Source organism: Geotrypetes seraphini, chromosome 2, assembly GCF_902459505.1.
Source record: "Geotrypetes seraphini chromosome 2, aGeoSer1.1, whole genome shotgun sequence".
Classification (NCBI taxonomy): Eukaryota; Metazoa; Chordata; class Amphibia; order Gymnophiona; family Dermophiidae; genus Geotrypetes; species Geotrypetes seraphini.
The window spans coordinates 79,557,257-79,580,181 of record NC_047085.1 but is presented as its reverse complement, the minus strand read 5'-3'; the positions used below and the strand labels follow the sequence as shown (position 1 = coordinate 79,580,181).

Sequence of the window (22,925 nt, the reverse complement as noted above, 5' to 3'; positions counted from 1 at the left end):
GTGTTGAAATCTGCACTCTAGCCATTCCCATTTCATTCTTACTGCCGGTTGCAAGCATGTAATTTTTCCCTACCAGATGCTGGTTGTCCTATCCTTCAGCTCACCCATAATCCCTGTGGCTCAAATAATGAATTCTAATTAAAAAACCCCCAAAACATCCTTATGGCTCTACAGACTCATTTTTCATGAAGACCCTCCCGATTTTGCATTCTGTACACCATTCTCCACCGCACAGACCCACTCCCTCCCTGTGACTGCAAGAGCAAAACACAAACAAAACAAATTAGTCATTTTAGAGACCTTACAATCAGCTCATTAGCAGGCTGGAGACCATTGTGATTTACTGCTTTTATGATTTTTAGTTCCAATTGCTAGTTTTGAATTATGCAATTTTCTAAGACCAGATCTCTTCTAACAAGGGAGACAAAGCTTTGCACATAGCACAAAACCTATTTGATCTGGAATGCCACAGACACCTTTAGGGTATAATATAGAAAATACTATAGACATATCTCTCATGTTACAGATTGAGCGGGAAAAGGAAAATTAAGGAAGAGAGGATTAAAATATGTTCAAATGCTTCTCTCTGATAATTCTATAATACTGCTTTAGATCCTCTACAGCAGAAAAAAATAATATTACAAATTATATATCTTCTCACATTTCAGGGTTTCAGGATTTAACTGACAAACCACAATAAAACCTCTACATTTATTGCCAACAGAAAAGGTATCTAGCAATGATTTCTCTGCCACATATATAGCCATAAACATTGATTTTCATAACCTCAACAAACTCCTAATTAACTGAAAAATAGACATTTAAATGTAACATTTATAAAGAATTAAAAATAGAAGTATCAGGAAATACTTTTTCACAGAAAGAGTAGTGGATGACTGGAACATCCTTCTAAGAGAGGTGGTGGAGTCAAAGCGATGAAGGAATTAAAAAAATGTGTGGGATAGGCCCAAGGATTGCCTAAGTAGAAAGACGGAAACAAACCATGGCTGTTGAGCTATTATGCTGGACAATAGTGGTTGAGAACTAAAGCCAATACAGGATGGACTTCTGAGGTCTATGTCCCGCTTATTGGCAAAAGACAGGTGTGGATTAGCGAACTAAAGCCAGTGCAAGATGGACTTCTATGGTCTGTGTGGACTAGGGAACTAAGGCCAACGCCGGACAGTCTGTTCCACAAATGACGAGACATATGAAGATCAAGTATATGTATTGTATATTATTTTATCATAGACTGTGAGTGAGGGAGCTGTGCATCTCACGGAGGAGGAGAAACATTTTAATGTTGAGATTAGCAAATTAAACACAATTAACAATGCTTTGGGATATAAAATATTGCACGTGTGCAAGTGTTTTCATTCTTCTTGCTTTGTAAGAAGTGGAGTTTTTATTCCAGACAAAGCTCAACTGAGGCTTTTTCTCCACTTTCTTTTCTTTTTTTCTGAGTGAGTGGGGTGTGAGTGACAGCGTGTATGTGTTTGTGTGATGGTACGGCCTTGCAGTGTCTCGGGGTCCCCGTTTGTTCCATTATAGGGCATAATTCTGATTCAGTGTGATTATATATGTCCTTTTCCCTAATGATTCTTGAGTATAAAATATTGTCCCAAGACTGCATCATATTTAAGAATTTTATGCATGTAAAAATTATAACCTGCCTAGAATTGTGGGATAGTGTGGGATTTTTTTTATTTAAAAAAATAAACTAATAAACTACCTATATCTGACTAACATAATGGCAAATTGCCAACCGGTGTTTAAGAATGAATAACTAAGGGCTCCTTTTATCAAGGTGCACTATGGGAGTTAGCGCGTCGGACATTTCATCACACGCTAACCCCTGCGGCACACCAAAAAACTAACGCCTCGTCAATGGAGGCGTTAGCGACTAGCACGGCAGGCGGTTGAATGGGCGGTATTCCGCATGTTAATCACCTACCGCAGCTTGATAAAAGGAGCCCTAAAACTTGAATCAAATAGTAGGTGCAGCTTTGCCTTCGTTGGGCAGACTGGATAAACCGTTCACATCTTTATCTGCTGTCATTTACTATGAGCTATAAACCATTCAATCCTTCTCCTTTCTTCTTTAATCAGAAAACACTCAAGGAGAAGAAAGAACGCAAGAGAGAACTGTACAAAACATGGTCTAATATAGAGAGACGGATTTCAACAAAAGGCAACATTTTGCTAGGTGTGTTGCAAGGCTGTCGGAACCAGTTTGCTCAATGATACAGCCTTGGTACATGAAGTGTTATAGGCATACCAGCAAGATGATTGCTTTCTATGGTTTTGTGGGTACAGAAATGACATCATGGGCATTCTTTGCAGGCCAAAAATCAGCTTGATATATATATATTTTTAAAATCAAACATAAGCATTTCTGTTTAGCTGAATGAAGATAGAAAATGCCAGACAGTGGCCCAAAGATCACAAGATATCTTCTGCAGAAACAGTTCTTTTTTTAAAAGATTGCATCAGGTAGTTTTATCACAATTATGAATGTACTACACAGACATATTGATCATGATCATTTTAATGAGACATGGATATTTGGTTTGTCTTCAATAAACATCATTGCATTCAAACTTTAGCAAAGAAATAATGATTCTATAACTTGGTGCCACAATTTAAGTGCATGGATGCTGCATCCTGAGCACCAAAGCCCTGATCCTATAAAAGCACCTTGCTTGGTGTGGTTGTTAATCTGTAGAATTGTGCCTACTAACTCATCTTAGACACTGTTATATTAGGCCAGAGTTTTCTTAGCTTAATTTACCGGCACCTAAGGCAATGCACACCCAAACTCCACCCCTAACTATGCCTACTTTTTGGGTAGGTGCTTCGGTGTAGACACCTACATGGCACTTAGTGATGTAGGTACCTAACTGAAAATTAATTTTTTAAATATTTTTTATTGTTTTTTAATGGTGCTGTTCAATTAACAGAGCTGATTGAACCAATTAAAAAAAATTACAATGGTTCCTTCATTGGTAGGCATCCCGATCTAAATACCTACTGATGTAGGTCATTTATAGAATCAGGGCCCAAGTCTATAATGGCATGTGCTCACTAAGATATCATTACAGAATAGTAGAGTAAATCTGGATTGGCACACCAAAATTTAGACGTGACCATTTATGCAAGGCCAATGCCAGACATAAATAAGTGTGTTTAAAAGCACTTTGCAAGGAACACAACCTTGAATTCTACAAGTTAAGAATAGCCATACTGGGTCAGGTCCATCCAACTCAGTATCCTATTTCCACAGCAGCCAATCCAGGTCACTAGTACCTAGCAAAAATACAACTAGTAGCAACATATTTATGCATATAAGCTCAAGACACACCTATATGCGTTTTTGCAATTACTAGCGATATCACTTAAGCACAACCTTATAGAAGAGCGTCTACTGCATTTATGCATATAACTGCCAATTTTTGGCAATCTGACTCATATAAGTATTATAGATGCCAAATTATAGAATCACTCTGTAAGTCAAGGATACAGGGCTCAATGTTCAAAGAATTTATGTTCCTGAGAGTTATGCTTATATGAAAATTTACTGGGGCTGAATACACAAGTTTTCACTCAAAATTTCACTAAACTCTTAAATTTAGGAAGATAAAAAGTGAATGGTTACAGGGGTTGAGCTAGGGTAGGAAAAAGAAGTTAGAAGCTTAGCATTGATGTCCATCACTAGGGTCTGATTCTATAAACAGTGCCCAAATCAGTGCCTACTGCATGTCAATCAAGTTTAGGTACCGTTTGTAGAATCACGCCTAGCTCAACTTAGGCAGCAGTAGGCATCATAATGTTAGTTGCCAGTATATAAGGCCTGGGTTTTCTTGACCTAATCTACTGCTGCCTAAAATCGCTGCCTACCGGCACCTAAGCCAATCCACACCCAAACGCCACCCCTAACCACTCCTCATTTTTGGGGAGGTGTGAATAGACACCTTACTATACTTTACTATAGATGCCAACATGGTACTGAGCTATACGCCTGTCCGAAAATTAAATTTTGAAAAATTATTTTTTAAGTGGTTTTCAATGGTGCTTTCAATTTATAGAATGGGGAAATTCTATAGGAGGCGCCTAACTTACTCCTCTTTTACAAACCACACAAGGCTCTGAATAATTTGTAATGCAAGCACTTTTGAAGCATGATGAACACTTTTCGTTAAGATCACAAGTAGTTCATTGATATAACACTATTAAGGCATACACAGACATAGATTTTGTCACAAGCACACTGGACAAACACACTTTTATGTTCTGTTTTATTTGTGCATGTTCCTTCATTTTATTTAATTTAATTTTAAATGACATTATTTATTGTTTGTTATGGAATTTTATAAATTACACATTATGCATATTTATATATTTTCTTTTAAATTCAATTTTAGCACATTCCCCTGACGCAGCCTGAGGGCGAAATATAGCCACGTCGGGTTTGGTTTACGTAATAAATTGCAGTCTTCTCGATATCATTGGTCTGCTCTGTGTTTCTGCCTGCGTTATAGGATAGTGCACAATCCCTAATTGACTGTGAGCACCCAATTATCGATATTTAAACGGCTTGTTAATCAATTTGGCTGTGCATGCATCCAAGATTCCAAGAAAATTTGGGGCTCCTTTTACAAAGGTGCGCTAGCGTTTTTAGCGCATGCACCGTATTAGCGCGCACTAACCGAAAAAACTACCGCCAGCTCAAGAGGAGGCGGTGGCGGCTAGCGTGCGCTATTCCGCGCGTTAAGGCCCTAATGCACCTTTGTAAAAGAAGCCCTTGGGCTCCCAAATTGAGCGACCTTTATAGAATTCGGCGGGCACATACACAGCATATCTGGTACCGTTACTGATACCAATTGTAAATATACCTATTAATGTACGCAACAGTGCTGACAATGTACCCCAAACTTTATTAAATAAGATTCTGAAATGAAAAGAATTGATTCTTCAAGCCAATTGTACCTCGCTTGAGTCTTCCTGCTGATTGATAACAGAGAGTGCATCCTCAGCAGCCTGACGCTTGGCATCTGCAACCGTGCGTTCCATTTTAGCTCTCTCTGCAGTAATCATATCATGGGCTTTTCGTTCTGCTTCTGACACAGCTTTCTGTAGCTCTGCCATTGCCTGGCGTTTCACCTCGTTGACAGCTTCCTCTGTGAACAAAGTAGGAGATTTCATCAGCTTGGTACATTTTGAGAAAGAGCGGCAAAGGCATCCTGTGCTTCTGTTCCATCCTTGCACTCCCGGAGACCACTAAATGGAGTTCCTTTCCCCTTTTGGAAGAAAGAGAGCCAATATCAACTGTGCTCTGTTGCATCCAATTTATATGTTTTATTACATACAACAGCTTTGAACTCAAAATGAACGTCAAAGAGAACCCACAAGCAAAATATGAATTCATAAATATGCCTGGATTAAATAAGCAGTAGACATTTGCTCCAGGTAGTTTTTTTTTTTTTTTTTCCCAAAAGGGAGCTTATTTCACGGGTTTTAGGCTATTTAATTTCTCTAGGAAAAAAAAAATGAAGCAACACAACTACGAGAAGGTAGACACAGCCTCTTTGGCATAGTGTGCTGAACAGCAAATAAATTAACATCAGCTTTTAGGTTAAAAAAACCCCAAACAAACCTTGCTACAGGAAATCAAAGGCTGAAATAAAGATTGTGGCTTGCATGGATATTATTGTTTGCATAGACAGTGAATAAGAATGCATCATAACTCGATAACCTACATTTCAGCCTGACATTCCGAGTATCTCAGAATGACTCGGGTTTTGTTTTTTTTTTACTTCATTTCTTTCAATTGTTTGTTAAAAGGTCTGGTTTACTAAGAATCCCACTGCAGACAGAAACATAAGGTTTGCATGGTTAACGTGCACATAAACCATGAATGTCAAATTAGATTCAGTGTCAACAAGGACAGTGAGATATACAGAGTGGATTACATGCTGAATGGAAGAAATCTCAAGGTCAGAGTTGGGGAAAAGGATCTAGGTGTGATTGTTTACAGCAAATCTCCAGCAACAGAGATCATCACGCTGACATTCAACCCAAGGCAATAAGCAATTTTTAAATGCAAACTGCCACAGTTTTTTGATACCCAGATATTCAGTGCTGGGTCATGATCAGATACCAGCACAAAATGTTTGGAAATGCAGCGGCTGCTAGAACTTATCCATGTATTTGCAATATTGAGACCAATAGCCAGGTAACTACCCAGATACAGTTAGGACAGTGTTTTAGCTATTCTAGCATTATAAAGATAGTTACTCACTTAATGGACTGAAATCCCTGCTAAACTCTGGTCTGCCCCAGCACTGCTTCCCAGACTGCCCCAGCACTGCTAAGGCGGGCTGTCTTGATTTTCAGCAACATCATTCAGATGCCACTGAAAATCTGGGCATGCAATTTGTCCACTTAATATTCACATTTCCCCTCCCCCTATAATAATTTATTTTAACCTTTCATTTTTAGCATTGTAAACCGGCCAGGTGCAAGTCGATGGTTGGTATGTTAAAATTAATTAAACTTGAAACTTGAAACATGGGCTGGTGTGCATAATTTATCTACTGTAGGTAGGAATGGCTCCTAGTTGGATAATAGTACATTTTAAATTGGTTATACTTATATATAAATAGTTGCAGGGAATGAGACCAGAAGGTTTAATGAAGTAGATAACTTTCCTAATAAACAGAGCTATCTCCCGTCATTGAGGCTTGGCTATTTTATAAGTTCATATGGTTGTATGAAATCTTTATAGGAACAAAGCTTTACAATGACATTACAACTGCACTAAGAAAAGTTTCATATTATTATATCTTTAGAAAATTGTTAAAATCTTTTTTATTTTTAATGACTGTTAAATGAATAATTTTGCATGGACACAATATATATATTTTAATTGTTGTTATCTGCCTAGAATTTATTGTGAGAATAGTACAGAATATAAATAAATCAGAATAAAATAGGATAAGACCCACTGAATACCAAACCCCAATGTCTGTAAAATGTCAAAAAGCAAATCTATTCCAACGAGATTATTAAAGGAACTTTTTCAGATCATACAACAAGAGGTGAGCACTTCAAATCTGGAATATAATTCATAATCAAAATTACTCTTAGATACCAGTCAGGTATACAAATAAGAGCTCATTCAGTTCAAATTATATTGTACATCAGACAGAATGGCAAACAACTGCAAAATTTCACCTCTATTGATAAAGTAGGGTAGACAAAGCAGCCTATATTCTCACAAATACAAAATACTCAGAGGTGACCTGATACAGTTGCTCATGATAATGAATCCTGAGGTGGAGTAAGCAGTTTGAAAAGTCAGTTTGCTGATTAAATAACATGACTGACAAATCCCAAATAATTAGAAAGGATGATGGGATAGTGTGATGGGTTAGACACGCAGTATCATAGAAACCAATGGTATTTTGTGTGTCTAAGTGCTTTGAAAATGAGCTCCAATATCATCTTATATCCTAGACTATCTAGTATCTATCAAATATACCAATCCAGTTGTGTGATTCAGGAATTTTTCACAGAAACAAAGAAGAGAAAAGCCCCCCGCTGACCAGGTTCTTGTTTCTGAGAAACACTGGAGCATCTTATAGAAATGTAGGTTCCTGTGCCATGTTACCTTTCTTATTCAGCACTAAGGATAGCGCCTGTGTATACTTCTGTCAATGGCACAGTCTATTAATGCAAAAATTACACAGAGGAAAATGAGTTGCCAGAAATTGGTCACCAACACTTGGAAGGAGGAGGGATGCACACATTCTATTTATGCAGAAGCAGTATACAAACATCCAAATGACAAGTAAAACAAGTAATTTCCATTTTAAAATATTAAATGTTTTAATTAAGAGGGGAAACTATCCTCCCCCTGAATTAGTTTATCTAATTTTCATCTTTATTCAAAGCAAAATGACAATGATTAATTGAAAATTTAATAAGCAGCAATTATTAACTTGGCAAGCCTAGTGCCAATTAACACTATTAAAACTAATTATGACATGAAGTGTTTTCTCTTAATTGTTTTCCCACTTAAAAAGCACCTTAATTAAATGTTTTGTTTAATTAAAAACATAGTTTTCCAATATTTTTTTGTTGTTACAATTAAAAATGTAAGAGGTATAAAGTATGTTTCAGTGGTTGGCTTTGGGTTATGTGGTTTCATCATGAGAAGCACAAGGGTGAACTTCACCCTACTCAACAGATTACTGAAGTCCTTACAATCAATTAGCAGCTATATGTATCAGTCATGTATTACACTTCTCTGTCTTATTATCAGTGTACAATACTACTGATTCATATAGAGATCCTTTTACTAAACAGCGCTAGAGGTTTATAGTGCAGACCGGCAAGGTAAATGCTCCGTTGCTTATAGAATTCCTATGAGCATCGGAGCATTTATCTCTCCGGCCTGCGTTTAAAACCTCTAGCACCGTTTATTAAAACCCAACGATAATAGGAAAATGAAATAGATGTCTTTTTGAAGTCAGATATGCTATTTACACTGTTTTTAAATTATTTTAAGTGAATTAACAAAGAAGAGTTAAAACATTTTTAAAAATTATCTGAAAAAATTTGTGCTCATATATACTTTTTCATAAGTGTGGTTTGGAAAAATAATCCTACCCTTGAACAATACAGGCAGGGCCTAATTTGCTTTGAATATTCAAGGTGAATTAAAATTCTAAATGGCAATACAGGACAATAATTTTTGCTTATGATCAGAGCTGCAGCTTAACTAATTGTATATGCAAATCAGGCAATTTATATTTAAATTATGCATTCCTATTCTAGTCTCATAGGCACACAGATCAGCAGTGAGAACTCATAGGACATTTGCAAGGTGTTTGAATATTTATAACCAACTGCAAACATTCTTAGCTCACTGGAAGAGGAATACAGAGAGGCAAATATACAGACATTATTTTACCACATTCTATAAGGAAAGAGGGTCTCTTGGAGCTGGTGATCATTGGATTTTATTGTAACCAAACAGATTCCATCTTCTATGAAAGGATGTCAGAGTCTTGCTCGTAATTCCAATATTTTCAAATGCATGATGATCCATATTCTATAAACGGCACCATAAGTTAGGTGTTGGTAGGCACCCTACCGCTACCTAACTTAATAGATTTAATTGGCTTTAATCGGTGTGGTAATTGATTGCATTTAAAACCTATTAAAATTTGTTAAAAGCAAAGTAGGTGCCAGGAGGCGTTTACAGTGCAGGCGCTGGAATCATGTCCACAGCAGGATGCCTTATCCCTAAGTGGGCTTGAGTAGGGGTGGAGAGGAATGTAGGTGCCATTCCAAGCGGGCAAATGGAACAAATGCCTCTCTACTCTCATCTCCAATTCCCCCCCCTATCAAACATTCAGGAAATTAATCAAAACCTACCTTTTTGACAAATTCCTCTGATCTACCCTCCCTCCTCTTTCCTCCTCCTTTGACCTCGACTCACCCCCAGACTCTTTACCTCCGTATGTAACACTGCCATTTGTAACACCGCTGTATGTAACTTATAGCGAATGTAACTACTCCGAATATACAACCTAGCTGTAAAAATAACTTCACCGTAAAGTTATCGTCTAAAATGTAAATGTAACATGACTGAAAATGTATAGTCTATTATGTAAATGTAACATTAACAAAATTGTAACTTCGCTGTAAATGTACAGTCTCTTCATCTGTTAACTGCATAGAACTTCCATGGTAATGCGGTATACAAGAATAAAGTTATTATTATTATTATTATTACATGAGATTCACTAAAGAACTTAGGCATCTGCATTGCAGACACTAAGTTTTTGGGTAGGCACCATTAGCCACAATTCTTGAAACGGTGCCTAAGTGTCATTGACATGTGGCCGGCACCATTTTTATAGGTGGCTGCTGATTTAAGCACCATTTATAGAATCTGGCCTGATGCGCTTATGAAAGGATGCAAATTTTATTCCTGTGGGGCATATAAGAGCATAAGTTATTCCAGGGGGTTTTTTTTTGGTTTTTTTTTTTGTAAAGCTGCCTAGGAATAGGCGGTTGAGAAATCTTTTAAATAAATAAATAAAAGGAACCTAATGAGCTAAATTCAGTAAACAGCGCCGAATGTTAGGCACTAGTATGTGCCTAGATCGCACCTACTGACACCTAATTGCATTAATCAGCTTTAATTGGTGCAGCAATTGAACACTCCATTAAAAACCACACCTATAGCATAGCGCATGTTTAGGGGCAGAGATAACCTTAGGCATCACTAGGTGCCGCTATGCGTGATTCTCCAAAAAACTTAGCTGCCGTAAATGCAGGCCTTTAAAACTATGGCCTATATTACCGGTACCTAAGTTTTATCTTAGGTGCCAGTAGCCGCGATTCTGTTAATGGCGCCTAAGTGTGACTAACACACGGCTGTTGCTGTTTTCTAGGTGTTGGTCGATCTGGGCTAATGTGCATACTAGGGATATTTGCAAGGGAAAAAAAACCCTCTGCTTCCTATTTGGATTTTTTTTTTTTTTTTGCCCTTTGTCCTGATTTTACAATTGATTTTAATTCATTTCACAATTCCAAGATAATTACATTTTTCATGCACATTGGATTTTTTTAAAAGATGGACATATCAACCTTATATGCATTAATTCAAAAGTTAATGAGTGTTAAATCAATTTGCATACATAAAATTTTTCAAGACACAATAACGAACCGAATGCACATCCTTAGCGCATACAGTTATGTGCAAAAATGCAGCCCCCCTCCCCCCCACAGCAAGACATATGTCTTTCTGAATCTCTAAGCAAATACAAACTAACGCAACTTCTAAATACAAGGGTGCATCAAAAATTAAAGGCAGTTATGCAATAACCGGAACAGAGCTAGTTAAATGCAACATATGTACTTGTACATTGCCTGTTGGATAGTCCGGCCATGCACAGTCCAGTGCTCAACCTTTAGTCATATTGCAGCCATGAGGTGAAAAACATGGACACTCCTTTACAAGATTGCACCAACCATTGAAGAACATTGTGCAGTAGTGCGCTTTCTATGTTAGAGGGAGTGAAACTTGCAGAAATTCACCATTGGATTTTGTCTCAGTATGAACATAGCACCATGAATCAATTAAAGGTTTATGAGTGGGTAAAAAGGATTAAAGCAGGATGAACAAGTGTAACCAATAAAGGTTGTTCTGGTTGCTCATCAACATCGCGCACAGAAGAGCACATTGACAGAGTGGATGCCTTGATTAGAGAAGACCGACGGATAATGGTGTCTCAATTGGCTACAAATTTGGATATCAGCTATGAATCTGCACGATGACTTGGGATACAGGAAAGTCTGCATACGATGGGTTCCCAAACAGCTTACTGATCTGATAAGCAACAGTGTGTGGAGGTTGCGACCCTTTCCTGAGACATTATGAAGAAGATCTGAGTATTCTGGAAAGAATTGTCACTGGCGACGAGACATGTGTGCATCACTGTGACCCGGAGAGCAAATGACAAAGCATGATGAAGTAAAGGAAGCAGTGCTCACCTGGCTTCGAGAGCAGCCAAAAAACTTCTCTGTAGGAATGCATTAGACAGTTGAATGATATAACAAGTGTGGACTATGTGGAAAAGTGATATGTTCAATTGTTCACAGTACTTCTATTAAAGTCATTAAATGTATTTTGCCTTTACTTTTTGATTTACCCTCGTATAAAGTTAAACATGACATCTTTCTGCAGGTTTTAATTTAAAATACTTGTGAAAGGATTTCTAAACTTCTTCCCTGCCATATTTACTATCTTCTTACTGCCACTATGTTAAAATCAGCAAACAAATAGTAATTATTCGTTACATTTTTAGATAGATAAGAACATAAGAACATAAGCAATGCCTTTGCTGGGTCAGACCTGAGGTCCATCGCGCCCAGCAGTCCGCTCATGCGGCGACCCAACAGGTCCAGGACCTGTGTAGTAAACCTCTATCTATACCCTTCTATCCCCTTTTCCAGCAGGAAATTGTCCAATCCTTTCTTAAACCCCGAAACTGTTCTCTGCCCTATAACGTCCTCTGGAAGCGCGTTCCAGGTGTCGACCACACGTTGGGTAAAGAAGAACTTCCTAGCATTCGTTTTGAATCTGTCCCCTTTCAACTTTTCCGAATGCCCTCTTGTTTTTTTATTTTCTGAAAGTTTGAAGAATCTGTCCCTCTCTACTCTCTCTATGCCTTTCATGATCTTGTAAGTCTCTATCATATCCCCTCTAAGTCTCCTCTTCTCCAGGGAAAAGAGACCCAGGTTCTCCAATCTCTCAGCGTATGAAAGGTTTTCCATCCCCTTAATCAGTTGTGTCGCTCTCCTCTGAACTCTCTCAAGTAACGCCATATCCTTCTTAAGGTACGGCGACCAATACTGGACGCAGTACTCAAGATGCGGACGCACCATTGCCCGGTACAGCGGCAGGATAACTTCTTTCGTTCTGGTTGTAATACCCTTCTTGATTATACCTAGCATTCTATTCGCTCTCTTAGCAGCCGCTGCACACTGTGCCGTCGGCTTCATTGTCATGTCCACCATTACCCCCAAGTCCCTTTCCTGGGTACTCTCAGTCAATAACATCCCTCCCATCGTATAATTGTGCCTCAGGTTTCTGTTTCCCACATGCAATACTTTACACTTCTCAACATTGAACTTCATCTGCCATCTCTCAGCCCATTCCCCTAGTTTGTCCAAGTCCCTTTGCAATTCTTCGCATTCCTCCTTCGTCCGAGCTCCATTAAATAGTTTGGTGTCGTCCGCAAATTTTATTATCTCACACTTCGTTCCTGTTTCTAGATCATTTATGAATGTCATGCTTAACTCCACCACCAGGAATCTCTCTCCAATATGCATGTATAGTTATGAACGCATAAGCGCACAGCGGTGCATGGATCCCTTCATGGGTCTTGATTCAACCCCTAATATGGCCTATCACGAGCCTCCCCTTCCTTCTGGCATTAGTGCAGTCCTTTCATGATTGCCATCAACATCATTAGGCATGTTGTCTGGGGAGACAAGGGTCTGAGGAACAGGCAGTTTGCACAAGAGGGATTCTGATGCAGCATTATTGGAGGAGAGTGGGGTAGAGAGAAGAGGGTTACTGGGTTTAAAGGAGCTGTAGACATTAGTCCAGACCTCTTCATGGCTAAAGCTATATTGGAGTTTTTTTGTGCAGTTCATTCTGTGGTACCTCAGATACAGTAGGGAAACAGTGCAGCATTCTCCCTAACACTGTGCATGCTCTGAAGGGAAGTGGAGAGAGAGTGGGCTGAGGACACTGAAGGAAAATGGGGAAGAGAGACTGGGGAGAAGACGCTGATTTATAAATTGACAATTGTACAGAATGCTGCAGCCAAGCTCATCTTCGTAAAAAATAAATTTGACCACGTCTCTCCGCTTCTGTCCAAGCCGCACTGGCTTCCGATAATCGCCATGGTCCACTTTAAATGCACCTGCCTAGCTTTCAAAATCCTACACGACATCTTCCCTCCCTGTATCCCTCTTTCTTGGAACTCCTCTAACCCTAATACCACCAGATCCACCCACAAATTTAAACTGTCCTTCCCCTCATTAAGAGACATTTCCCATACAGGAAAACTAGGGATCTCCCTCCCCTTCAGAATCACCGAACTCTGGAACAACCTTTCCTCCCCTCTTCGGAACCTGAGTTCTCTCCAACTTTTCTGCAAACATCTGAAGACCTGGCTATTCTCAAAAATCTGATACCTTTTCCATCTCTGGCACTCTAAGCCCTCTAAAAACCCTTCATACTTGGACCTCTAACCTTTCATTGTTGGTTCCTTTCTATCCCATCTCCTGTAAACCGTGCAGAGCTCTACGAATGTGGAGATGATACGGTATACAAACCTAAGGTTTAGTTTAGTTTAGTTTAATATAATAAGTTAAGTATAAAACTATTCAAGGCTTGTGTAGATGGAATCAGGTGGTTTGTGGGGATGGGGACCGAGCGGATGGGGCGGGGACGGAGACAAATTTTTTCCATGTGTCATTCTCTAGGCTCTGCCATGAATCGATTTCGACTATGTGCAGGCGAGCGGGGTGTCAGTTGGGTTGACGTAGCCGTCATAGTGCAAGCGAGCACGGGGTATGGCTCTCAAAAAAAATCTTAATCATTGTGGCTCTTCATTAATGAGTTTGCCTACCACTGACCTAGGCCATAGAGCTGGCATAAGTGTGAGCATGAAATGCAACAGGTTCCGTGTAAATGAATAGGGCTTGATTCTGTAAATGGTGTCCTAATTACAGATGCCTAGCAACACCTATTTATCAGGTAGGCATTGCTAGGCGCTGCTAGGTGTGGATATCCATGCATAACTCTAATTATCAATTACATTTTTTTAAATCTGTTTTTTAATAGCATGGTCAATTACTACATCAATTAACCAAATTAAAAAAAGAATAAGTTATGTATGGATTTAGGTGAGGTGTTGCTAGGTAGAGCTCCTACATATACAGTACACTTGCAAAATACTGTAAGTTACATGGGTACCAGCTGCGTTTAGGCATTTGCACTTATACCAGCTCCATGGCTGGCATAAGTGTGAGTCCTAAAATGTTAGGAGAATTAATACTGGGTTATGCCAGTATTCCTCATGGGAGCTCAATTTCCATGTCCCTTCCCCATATGCTCTGCCTTAACCGTACAAACCTCAAACATTTATTATTTTAAAGTATTCAAGGCTTGTGCAGATGAGGACAGAGCTTGCAGGGATGAGGCAAGAAGAGAGACAGAACTCTCGAGGACAGGACGGGAAATTGAGTTCCCGCAGGGATGGAGAAAAAATTGGCCCCGTGTCATTCTGTATACTGTATAATGGAATCTAGGTGCCTATGTTCCATTAAATTATATGTTTGTACTGTCCATCCCTGGGGTTCCTAAATGGAGGTGCCCAGATATAGAATAGCCTTTTACTGTATAACTGGAAATAGCAACTTATCTTACCTGCATTTAAAAAAGGTATAAAATAGACATCTTTTGGGGCTATTACAAAATTATCAAACAACAGTTAAGAGCTTTAGAAAATACTGCAAGACTTTCAGTACCCTCAACTAGGTCTTGAATAAAATAGATTTGCTTTTTAAAGAAAATTCTGTAATTTATACTGAGTTCTATGATCGTGTATTATTTGATAAATGCATCTCTTAATTTGTGCTTTTATTCTAACACAATAATTTTGCTGTATTAATTTAAATTTTAAGGTATTTTTAAATAATAAGCTGTAATCTTATTCTTATTATTTTGTATTTCACTGATTGTCCAGTTTTTCTCTTTTGTGGAAACCGCCTAGAATTCTTTTGATTAAGGCAGTATAGAAAAATAAAGTTATGTTATGTTATGTGTTCTGAGAAACATGCCACGTACGAGGGTGATTTGAAAAGTTTGGTAAAAAAGCAAGTCTCACAAGCCGCCAAAGCGGATTTTGAGAATCACACACTAAACCTCATTCCCATAAGACTAAGAAAATAAGAAGAGAATCCCTACTCACAACGGCTGTGATTCAGAGAAAGTGGACATGTCTGATGCACAATCTTGACATCATTGTGACATCATCAATATGCACCTAGATAGCAGAATGTCACTAAAAAAATAGGAATATGTGATGGGGGTTCCTGACCATACTAGGGATTAGAACCCACCTTGGGAAGATGTGCCTTTAACCACTGCCAGTCAAACAAAAAAAGGCAAGGGAGGTGTCTTTTCAACTAATGATAAAGTCTTTATTAGAAATGGTGGTCCCATTGGTTGAAAACACACCTCCCTTGCCTTTTTTTTTTTGACTGTTCTTATTCCAAGGTGAGATATTCTGTCTGCCAGTATCCTTTAAACCCTGAGCCACAGGAGGTTTCTTTTATGCAGGGGTTCCTGCCATGTGAGATGACACCTTAGGAAATTAAAGCCATATCAGGGGAAAAATAAGTTTCCCTCTGGATCCTGGAAACGACAGAGTGCAACTGTAAATGGCAAAATCCACAACCCATACTCTCTTATGAGACCAAAAAGAAGCTGTTAAGGTATGGGGGGGGGGGGGGTTGAACCAATAACCTGTGGTAGATGGCAGCAGGGTCTTTAACCACAGGGGGTGCTTTGCTTTGACCTTAATATCAAACTGGAGTCCTCTATACCCCCAAAATAGAAGCCCTGTTCACCTATATGCAGATGCCTCCAGCATGTCTAAGTAACGCTTAAGTCTCATCCACGTAACTCACGCCTACCTAGTGCCCAGCTGATACTCAAAAGTAGACCTGCTTTTGCAACACCTACATTTTAAGCATTAGGTAGATGTGTTAGGACGCAGAGCGGCATGCAATTCTATAAATTTACATCTATATCGAAGCCATGCCCACATCTAGCCCATTAGGTGCAGCTTTTTCTGATGGGCATCCATGGAATTGTGGACGCCTATTTTGTGAATCGTGCATGGCCTTTGGATGTCTAACTTTCAATTATTACTTGTTAAAGGCGTTAATTGGGCTTATTATCCACGCCTAAGTCGTTGAATATCCACATTGTGGAAGCCTAAAGTTAGACATCCTTTACAGAATCTGGCCCTATGTGTATAGCTCTCAATGGAGACTATGTTGTTTAACTTGCTTTTTTACCAGACTTTTCAAACCACCCTTGTATAACACTAGAATGATGGTAAAGGGATAAATCTGAAGAAACAGAATGCAGTAGCAAAATAAAAATCACCACTCATCTGAGACTGTCAAGTGATTCTCAGGTACCGTATGAACACAAGTTGGGAAGAACGGAACCATACTGGGACAGAAACAATTCTTATTGTATGTATCCTCCTCAAAAACACAAGATCTATTTACTCTAACGGTCGCCACAAGTCTTTCTGGATCATTATCTGGGTGCAATTGAGAACAGCATAGAGCAAGGACAAAGAGAGGCTGTATACAAGCTTCATCAGGATGATAGACTAATCAAGATGGAATCCTAAATAAAAGGTCATTTTATAGCCTTGATCCAACGTTCTCGAAGAATACACAAGATGATCTTCTCCTGTTACTAATCATTCTTTTTTTTAATTCCACACCTCACTGCATTAACAACTACACACAGCTGCCAGAACATTAGACTCCTGTTTTTAAACAATCCTTACCAGCTTTCTTCCAGATTTCCTCTGGCACGTATCCAGAAGCAGGCCGGTGAAGGAATTCCCGATGTGATTCTGTAAAAAGCAGAGGGGGTTGGGTAGAATAGCATCATCAGTAGCTCATCTTTTATCCAGTGCAGAATCAGTGCCCTTTCTCAGAGTGTCCATAACATGCACATTATAACACATGAAACATGATCTTAAAAACATGTGGCATCCAAATGGGCAATAATTGGAACTTATCACTTCTTTTCTATATACTTGTACACATGAAACACTTCCTTTTTGTGTTATATCTTTTATGCTAAGGTAAAGCACATTTATTAAAAAGACACTAAGGGGTCCTTTTATTAAGCCACGCTAGCGGGGTTAGCGCGTCGGACATTTCATCACGCACTAACCCCCGTGGCCGGCTAATAAACTAACGCCTGCTCAATGCAGTCATTAGCGGCTAGTGAGGCAGGTGGTTTAACGCGTGGGATTAGAGAATGACACGGTGGCGGTTTACCCGCGGCCACCGCATTTTAGCCGCGGGTCACCCGCCGAAAACGGGGAAGAAAACTAGCAGTCGCTGCGGCGACGGGGACAAGGCCATTCACCGCCCGCGGGGCGGTGAATGGTCTTGTCCCCGCAGTGAGGCATGAAGGATCGCGCGGTCCCCGCAGCTCACACCCGCCTGCCCAATCGATTCTAGTGTTTAGCCAGCTCTCTCCCTTCTCCTCACCTTAGTTTGTAGATTTTCTTTTTCGGCGACCCGCACGCTATCAGAGAGCCGCGCACGCGCGGCTGCTCAGTGTTCAATCTTCTGCTCTGACGCAACCGGAAACAGGAAGTTGCAGCAGAGCAGAAGATTGAACACTGAGCAGCCGCGTGTGCGCGGCTCTCTGATAGCGTGCGGGTCGCCGAAAAAGAAAACCTATAAACTAAGGTGAGGAGAAGGGATAGAGCTGGCTAAACACTAGGATCGATTGGGCAGGCAGGTAGTGGCTGCGGGGACCGTGCGATCGCTAGTGTTCCCGGCTCAAATTGGAAGGAGGGAGTGAAAGGGAAAAGGATTCTGGGCCAAGGGGATGAAAACGGAAGAAAAATCCACAGCAGGAAAGAAAGGGAAGGACAGGCAGGTGAGCCAGATGCTAGAAGCAGGGGGGGGGGAACAAAGAGGGAAAAAAGCTAGATGGGGTTGAAAAGAAGAGACACACTGGTATGGAAGAGGAAGATAGGGGAAATCTGGACACAGGAAGGTAACAGAAAGAGGGGAAATTATGTGCATGGAGCATAGGGACAGAGACATAAAGGGGACATGCCATGGGGATGGTATATGGACACGGGGGGGGGGGGGCAATGGCAGATACATAGGGGAGATATTAGAAATGGGGAAAATAGGAGCACAGAAGCGAGATGGTTTGTGGGGATGGGACAGGGACCGAGCTCGCAGGCTCCAGTGGCTTGCACAAATTACATTGTAACGTGCCATGAAAATAAGAGGGAGGAAGGTAGATAGGCCACGCGAGAGGAGCTGAAGGGTGGTAGAAAGGAACAGATGGTAAAGGAGGGAGGGAAGGGTGGTGGTGGAAAGGAATAGGACAGACATTGAAGGAGGGTGGAGAGGAACAGACCCTGAAGGGAAATGTGGAAGACAGAATGGGAAGAAGACAGATGCCAGACTATGGGGGAGCGGAGGGAAGAAGATGGGTGCTAGACCAATTGGGGGGGGAGTGAAGGGAGAGGCACAGTAACAGCAAATGGAAGACGCAGAGAGAAGACACACAGTGGATGGAAGGAATTGAATGAGAAGATGTGGAAAGCAGAAACCAGACAACAAAGGTAGAAAAAAAATTCTATTTATTTTTTGCTTTAGTTGTGTTGATAAAAATTTATAAACAAAGCCCTGCCAGCTGAACATCTCTTTCTCTAGTTCAGCAGCAGGAACTTTGATTTATAAGAAAGGAATAAGCTAAATATTACAGTACTAAGGCTTATATGGATGCAGCGGGGACGGTGACGGGGCGGTGAATGGGATGGCAGTGGCGGTGACGGGGCGGTGAAAGGGATGGCGGTGACAGTGATGGGGCGGTGAAGGGAACGGCGGTGACTGGGCGGTGCAGAGGATGGTGGGCCGGTGACGGGGCGGTGACGGGGACAGATTTTTCCCCCGTGTCATTCTCTACGTGGGATTACGTGCGCTAAACCTCTACCGCAGATTGATAAAAGGACCCCTAAGGTTCTATCATCAACATTTTATAGGCCTTATTAAAAACACTGTACCTGTTCTTCCATTTTTTTTTTCATTATGATGAATATGATATGATCAGGAGACAAATGACTCTAGAATACTGAGAGTTGCTGACAGAGGAAAGTAAATATGCTTGAGTCTACTCAGCCAAGGAATTCTAGCTGTAGATTTTAACATAGTAAAAGAAATAAAAAAAATATTCTTCAATGTAAAATCAATGCTGCAGGTCATGGTACAGGTGGTACAGGTACAGATTGTGGAACTCCTAAACTGTCTCTCGGAATCAAAAACTGGATGTCCGTCAACAAATTACAACTAAAAACCTCCAAGACGGAACTCCTTTGGATCTGCAAAGAATGCTGCGACCATGCCCGTACCTCGCTGTGATGGGACTCAACTACTATAACTGCAAAAGACCAAGTGCACAGTTCTATGAATATTCCTTGATTGCAACCTGTCACTTTCTGACCATTTCTCTCAGGTGGTATCTTCCTCATTTTTCTACCTGCGACAACTCCGAAAAATAAGGAGCTACTTTTCAGAGTCTGACTTTGCCCAACTACTCAATGCCTTAGTACTCTCCTGTATGGATTACTGCAATGTGCAATTCAGTGGTCACATGACAAAGAATGTACGACCTCTCCAGCATGTTCAAAATGAGGTGATCAGGCTTCTAAAAAACCTCCGTGCTCATGTCCCTGTCTCTCAGGCTCTAGCGTTGGCTCAATAGCTGCCTGTAGCCAAATATTATGTATTCAAGGGCAAATCATTGCACAACATGGCACTGGGCTATGTGATGGCTAAGCTTCCTCCATAAGTGCCAAACCGGTCTTCCACTCCCAGGATGAAATATGCCTCAAAATGCCCCCTGGTCATCCACTTGGAAACAATACAGTGGAGTGGAGTTATGTTAGAAGTCTATAAAATACTGAGTGGAGTGGAACAAATCAGAGAAAATATTTATTCACTCAATGTGTAATTAAACACTGGAAATTGTTGCCAGAAAATGTGGTAAGAGCAATTAGCATAGGATGGTTTTATAAAGGTTTGGATAATTTCCTAAAAGATGGCTTTGGGAAAATCCACTGGGATAAATATGTAGTATAAAATTTGTTTTACTGTTTTGGGATCTTGCAAGTACTTTTGACCCTGATTGGCCACCGTTGGAAACAGGATACTAGGCTTGATGGACCTTTGGTGTGTCCCAGTATGGTAATACTTACATTCTTATGTAAACACACAGAGGCAAATTCTATAAGAGGTGCCTAACTTAGGTTCTTTTTATCAAGACGCATTACGGTTTTTTTTATCGCTGGCTGCTGTGGTAAAAGCTCCGACGCTCATAGGAATTCTATGAGCATAGGAGCTTTTACTGCAGCGGACGGCAATAAAAAACGGCTTGATAAAAGGGGGCCTTAAATCAGTAAACTGGCTTCAATTATGAGCTTCAATAAGCTCATAATATAAAAAATAAATTAATTAACTGGGTGATAGATGTCTGTCACCTTAGCTGCAATTCTAACAGCACCTAATGCCAAAGTAGACATGCTTAGGGATAAAGATGGACTTCAGTACTGCTAGGCACAATTCTCTAAAGTACTTAGGCACCTATAATTTAGACCTTTAAAACTCTGGCCTATATTACAGAATCTAAGTTTTAAGTTAGGTGCCAGTAGGCACGATTCTGTAAAAGGCACCTAAGCAAGATTGACATGTGATACATTATAAGTGCCTATTTTATAGGCACCATTTTCAGAATTTCCCCATACTCTATGAGCGTGTGTGGGCCATTTAGCGCGGCTCACTGCGCTACAAACTGCAAATGCAGTTTGATAGAAGAGGCCCTTACTGTATGCATTAAAGTGGTGACATGGTAAAGGCAGAAATATTCGGTGGTCCTACTTAAATGTACAGTACTGCTGAATACACACAAAGTACCACCTCTGATATTTTATCTAGAGACTTCTGCCTCTGAATATTTAGGCAGACTCATGAATTATATTCATGTTTAATTTTCATATCTTAAATTTAGATACATGTAAGAAATAATATAATGTTTTAAAAAAAAAATCCATAGTGGAGGAATTCCCCAAATGTCTTTGAATATTGTTGGATTCAAAATGCTGATTAATGGGAGCATGAGATGTGATGAAACATAACTTAACAACTCACAGCTGTCTTCATGTTACATGCTTTTTCACACCAGTAGTTTCACTCCCAGTTCTGGCTACTCTTTCTGTTATTTCTCAAAAGCATCTGTTAAGTCCCAACTCAGAATAGCATTTCTGGGAAAATCATCACTGAACTGTAATATGCAGGCTGACTCTGTCAAAATGAGTGCAACTTTATTCACAGGCAGACTTTAGGAAAATAACACACATCAAAATATGTAGTTGCTATCATAGCACAGAGTCTGGCATGGGGAGATGTTTGCAGTAGATAATACCTTGCTCTCATGGGCACCACAATTATGCACGTCTTATGTAAATAATTGATCAGTATACTGGCATATATACATATACCTCCAGATTCTATATATTGTGCATACATTTGGGCACACTGCTGAGATGGGCACCCAAGTTAATTAGTTAATGAGCTCTTAATTATCATTAATTGGGTGCCAACAACCGATTGTTGATTTTAACTACCACTCATTAAAATTTGTGCATGCATCTGGCTAATGCCGAGTGCCTAACTCCCATAGTGTGTATCCCAAAAGAGGGCATGACCATGTTAGAACATAAGAGTTGCCATACTGGGACAGACCAAAGCTCCATCAAACCCAGCATCCTGTTTCCAACAGTGGCCAACCCAGGTCACAAGTACATAGCACAATACCAAAGAGAAAAAAATAGATTTTACGCTACTTATCCTCGGATTAAGCTGTGGCTTTCTCCAAGCAATCTTAATAATGGCTTATGGTCTTTTGTTTTAGTAAATTGTCCAACTCTTTTTTAAACCCTGCTAAGCTAACCACTTTCACCACATTTTCTGCCAACAAATTCCAGAGCTTAATTACACATTTGGTGAAGAAATATTTCTCTGGTTTGTTTTAAATCTACTATTTAGTAGCTTGATCACATGCCTCCTAGTCCTACTATTTTTGGAAAGAATAAACAAGCAATTCAGATCTACTCATTCCATTCCACTCAGGATTTTATAAACCTTTATTATAAGTCCCCTGAGCCGTCCCTTCTCTAGACTGAAGAGCACTAGCCCATTTATCATTTTCGTCATCCTTCTCTGTACCTTTTCTAATTCCACAATATTTTTTATCAGATGCATTGACCGGAATTGCACACAGTATTCGAGATGCTGCCACACCATAGAGCAATACAAAGGCATGATAAAATTTTAATTTTAATTTTTGTTTTCCATTCTTTTCCTGATAATCCCTAACATTCTATTTGTTTTCCAAAAATCTATGTGAGTAGTTATAGAATACTGAGTATATGTGCCTAACTTGGGTGCCAGCATCTACACCAAGCTTCAGCAGGCATAAGTCTGGTGCC

General features: G+C 39.9%; 1 protein-coding gene across 6 annotated transcripts in view; it reads right to left on the bottom strand.

The window, feature by feature from the left end:
* The window catches only part of RUNX1T1 (RUNX1 partner transcriptional co-repressor 1), a 446,411-nt gene that overhangs the window by 54,015 nt on the left and 369,471 nt on the right, over positions 1-22,925 (bottom strand). For all 6 annotated transcript variants that reach the window (XM_033933228.1, XM_033933232.1, XM_033933227.1 and 3 more), the window contains 2 exons: positions 17,187-17,255; positions 4,987-5,177 (listed from right to left, as the gene is read on the bottom strand). In XM_033933228.1, coding sequence (XP_033789119.1) covers positions 4,987-5,177; positions 17,187-17,255 — 260 coding nt within the window. The remainder of the gene's footprint in view (positions 1-4,986; positions 5,178-17,186; positions 17,256-22,925) is intronic.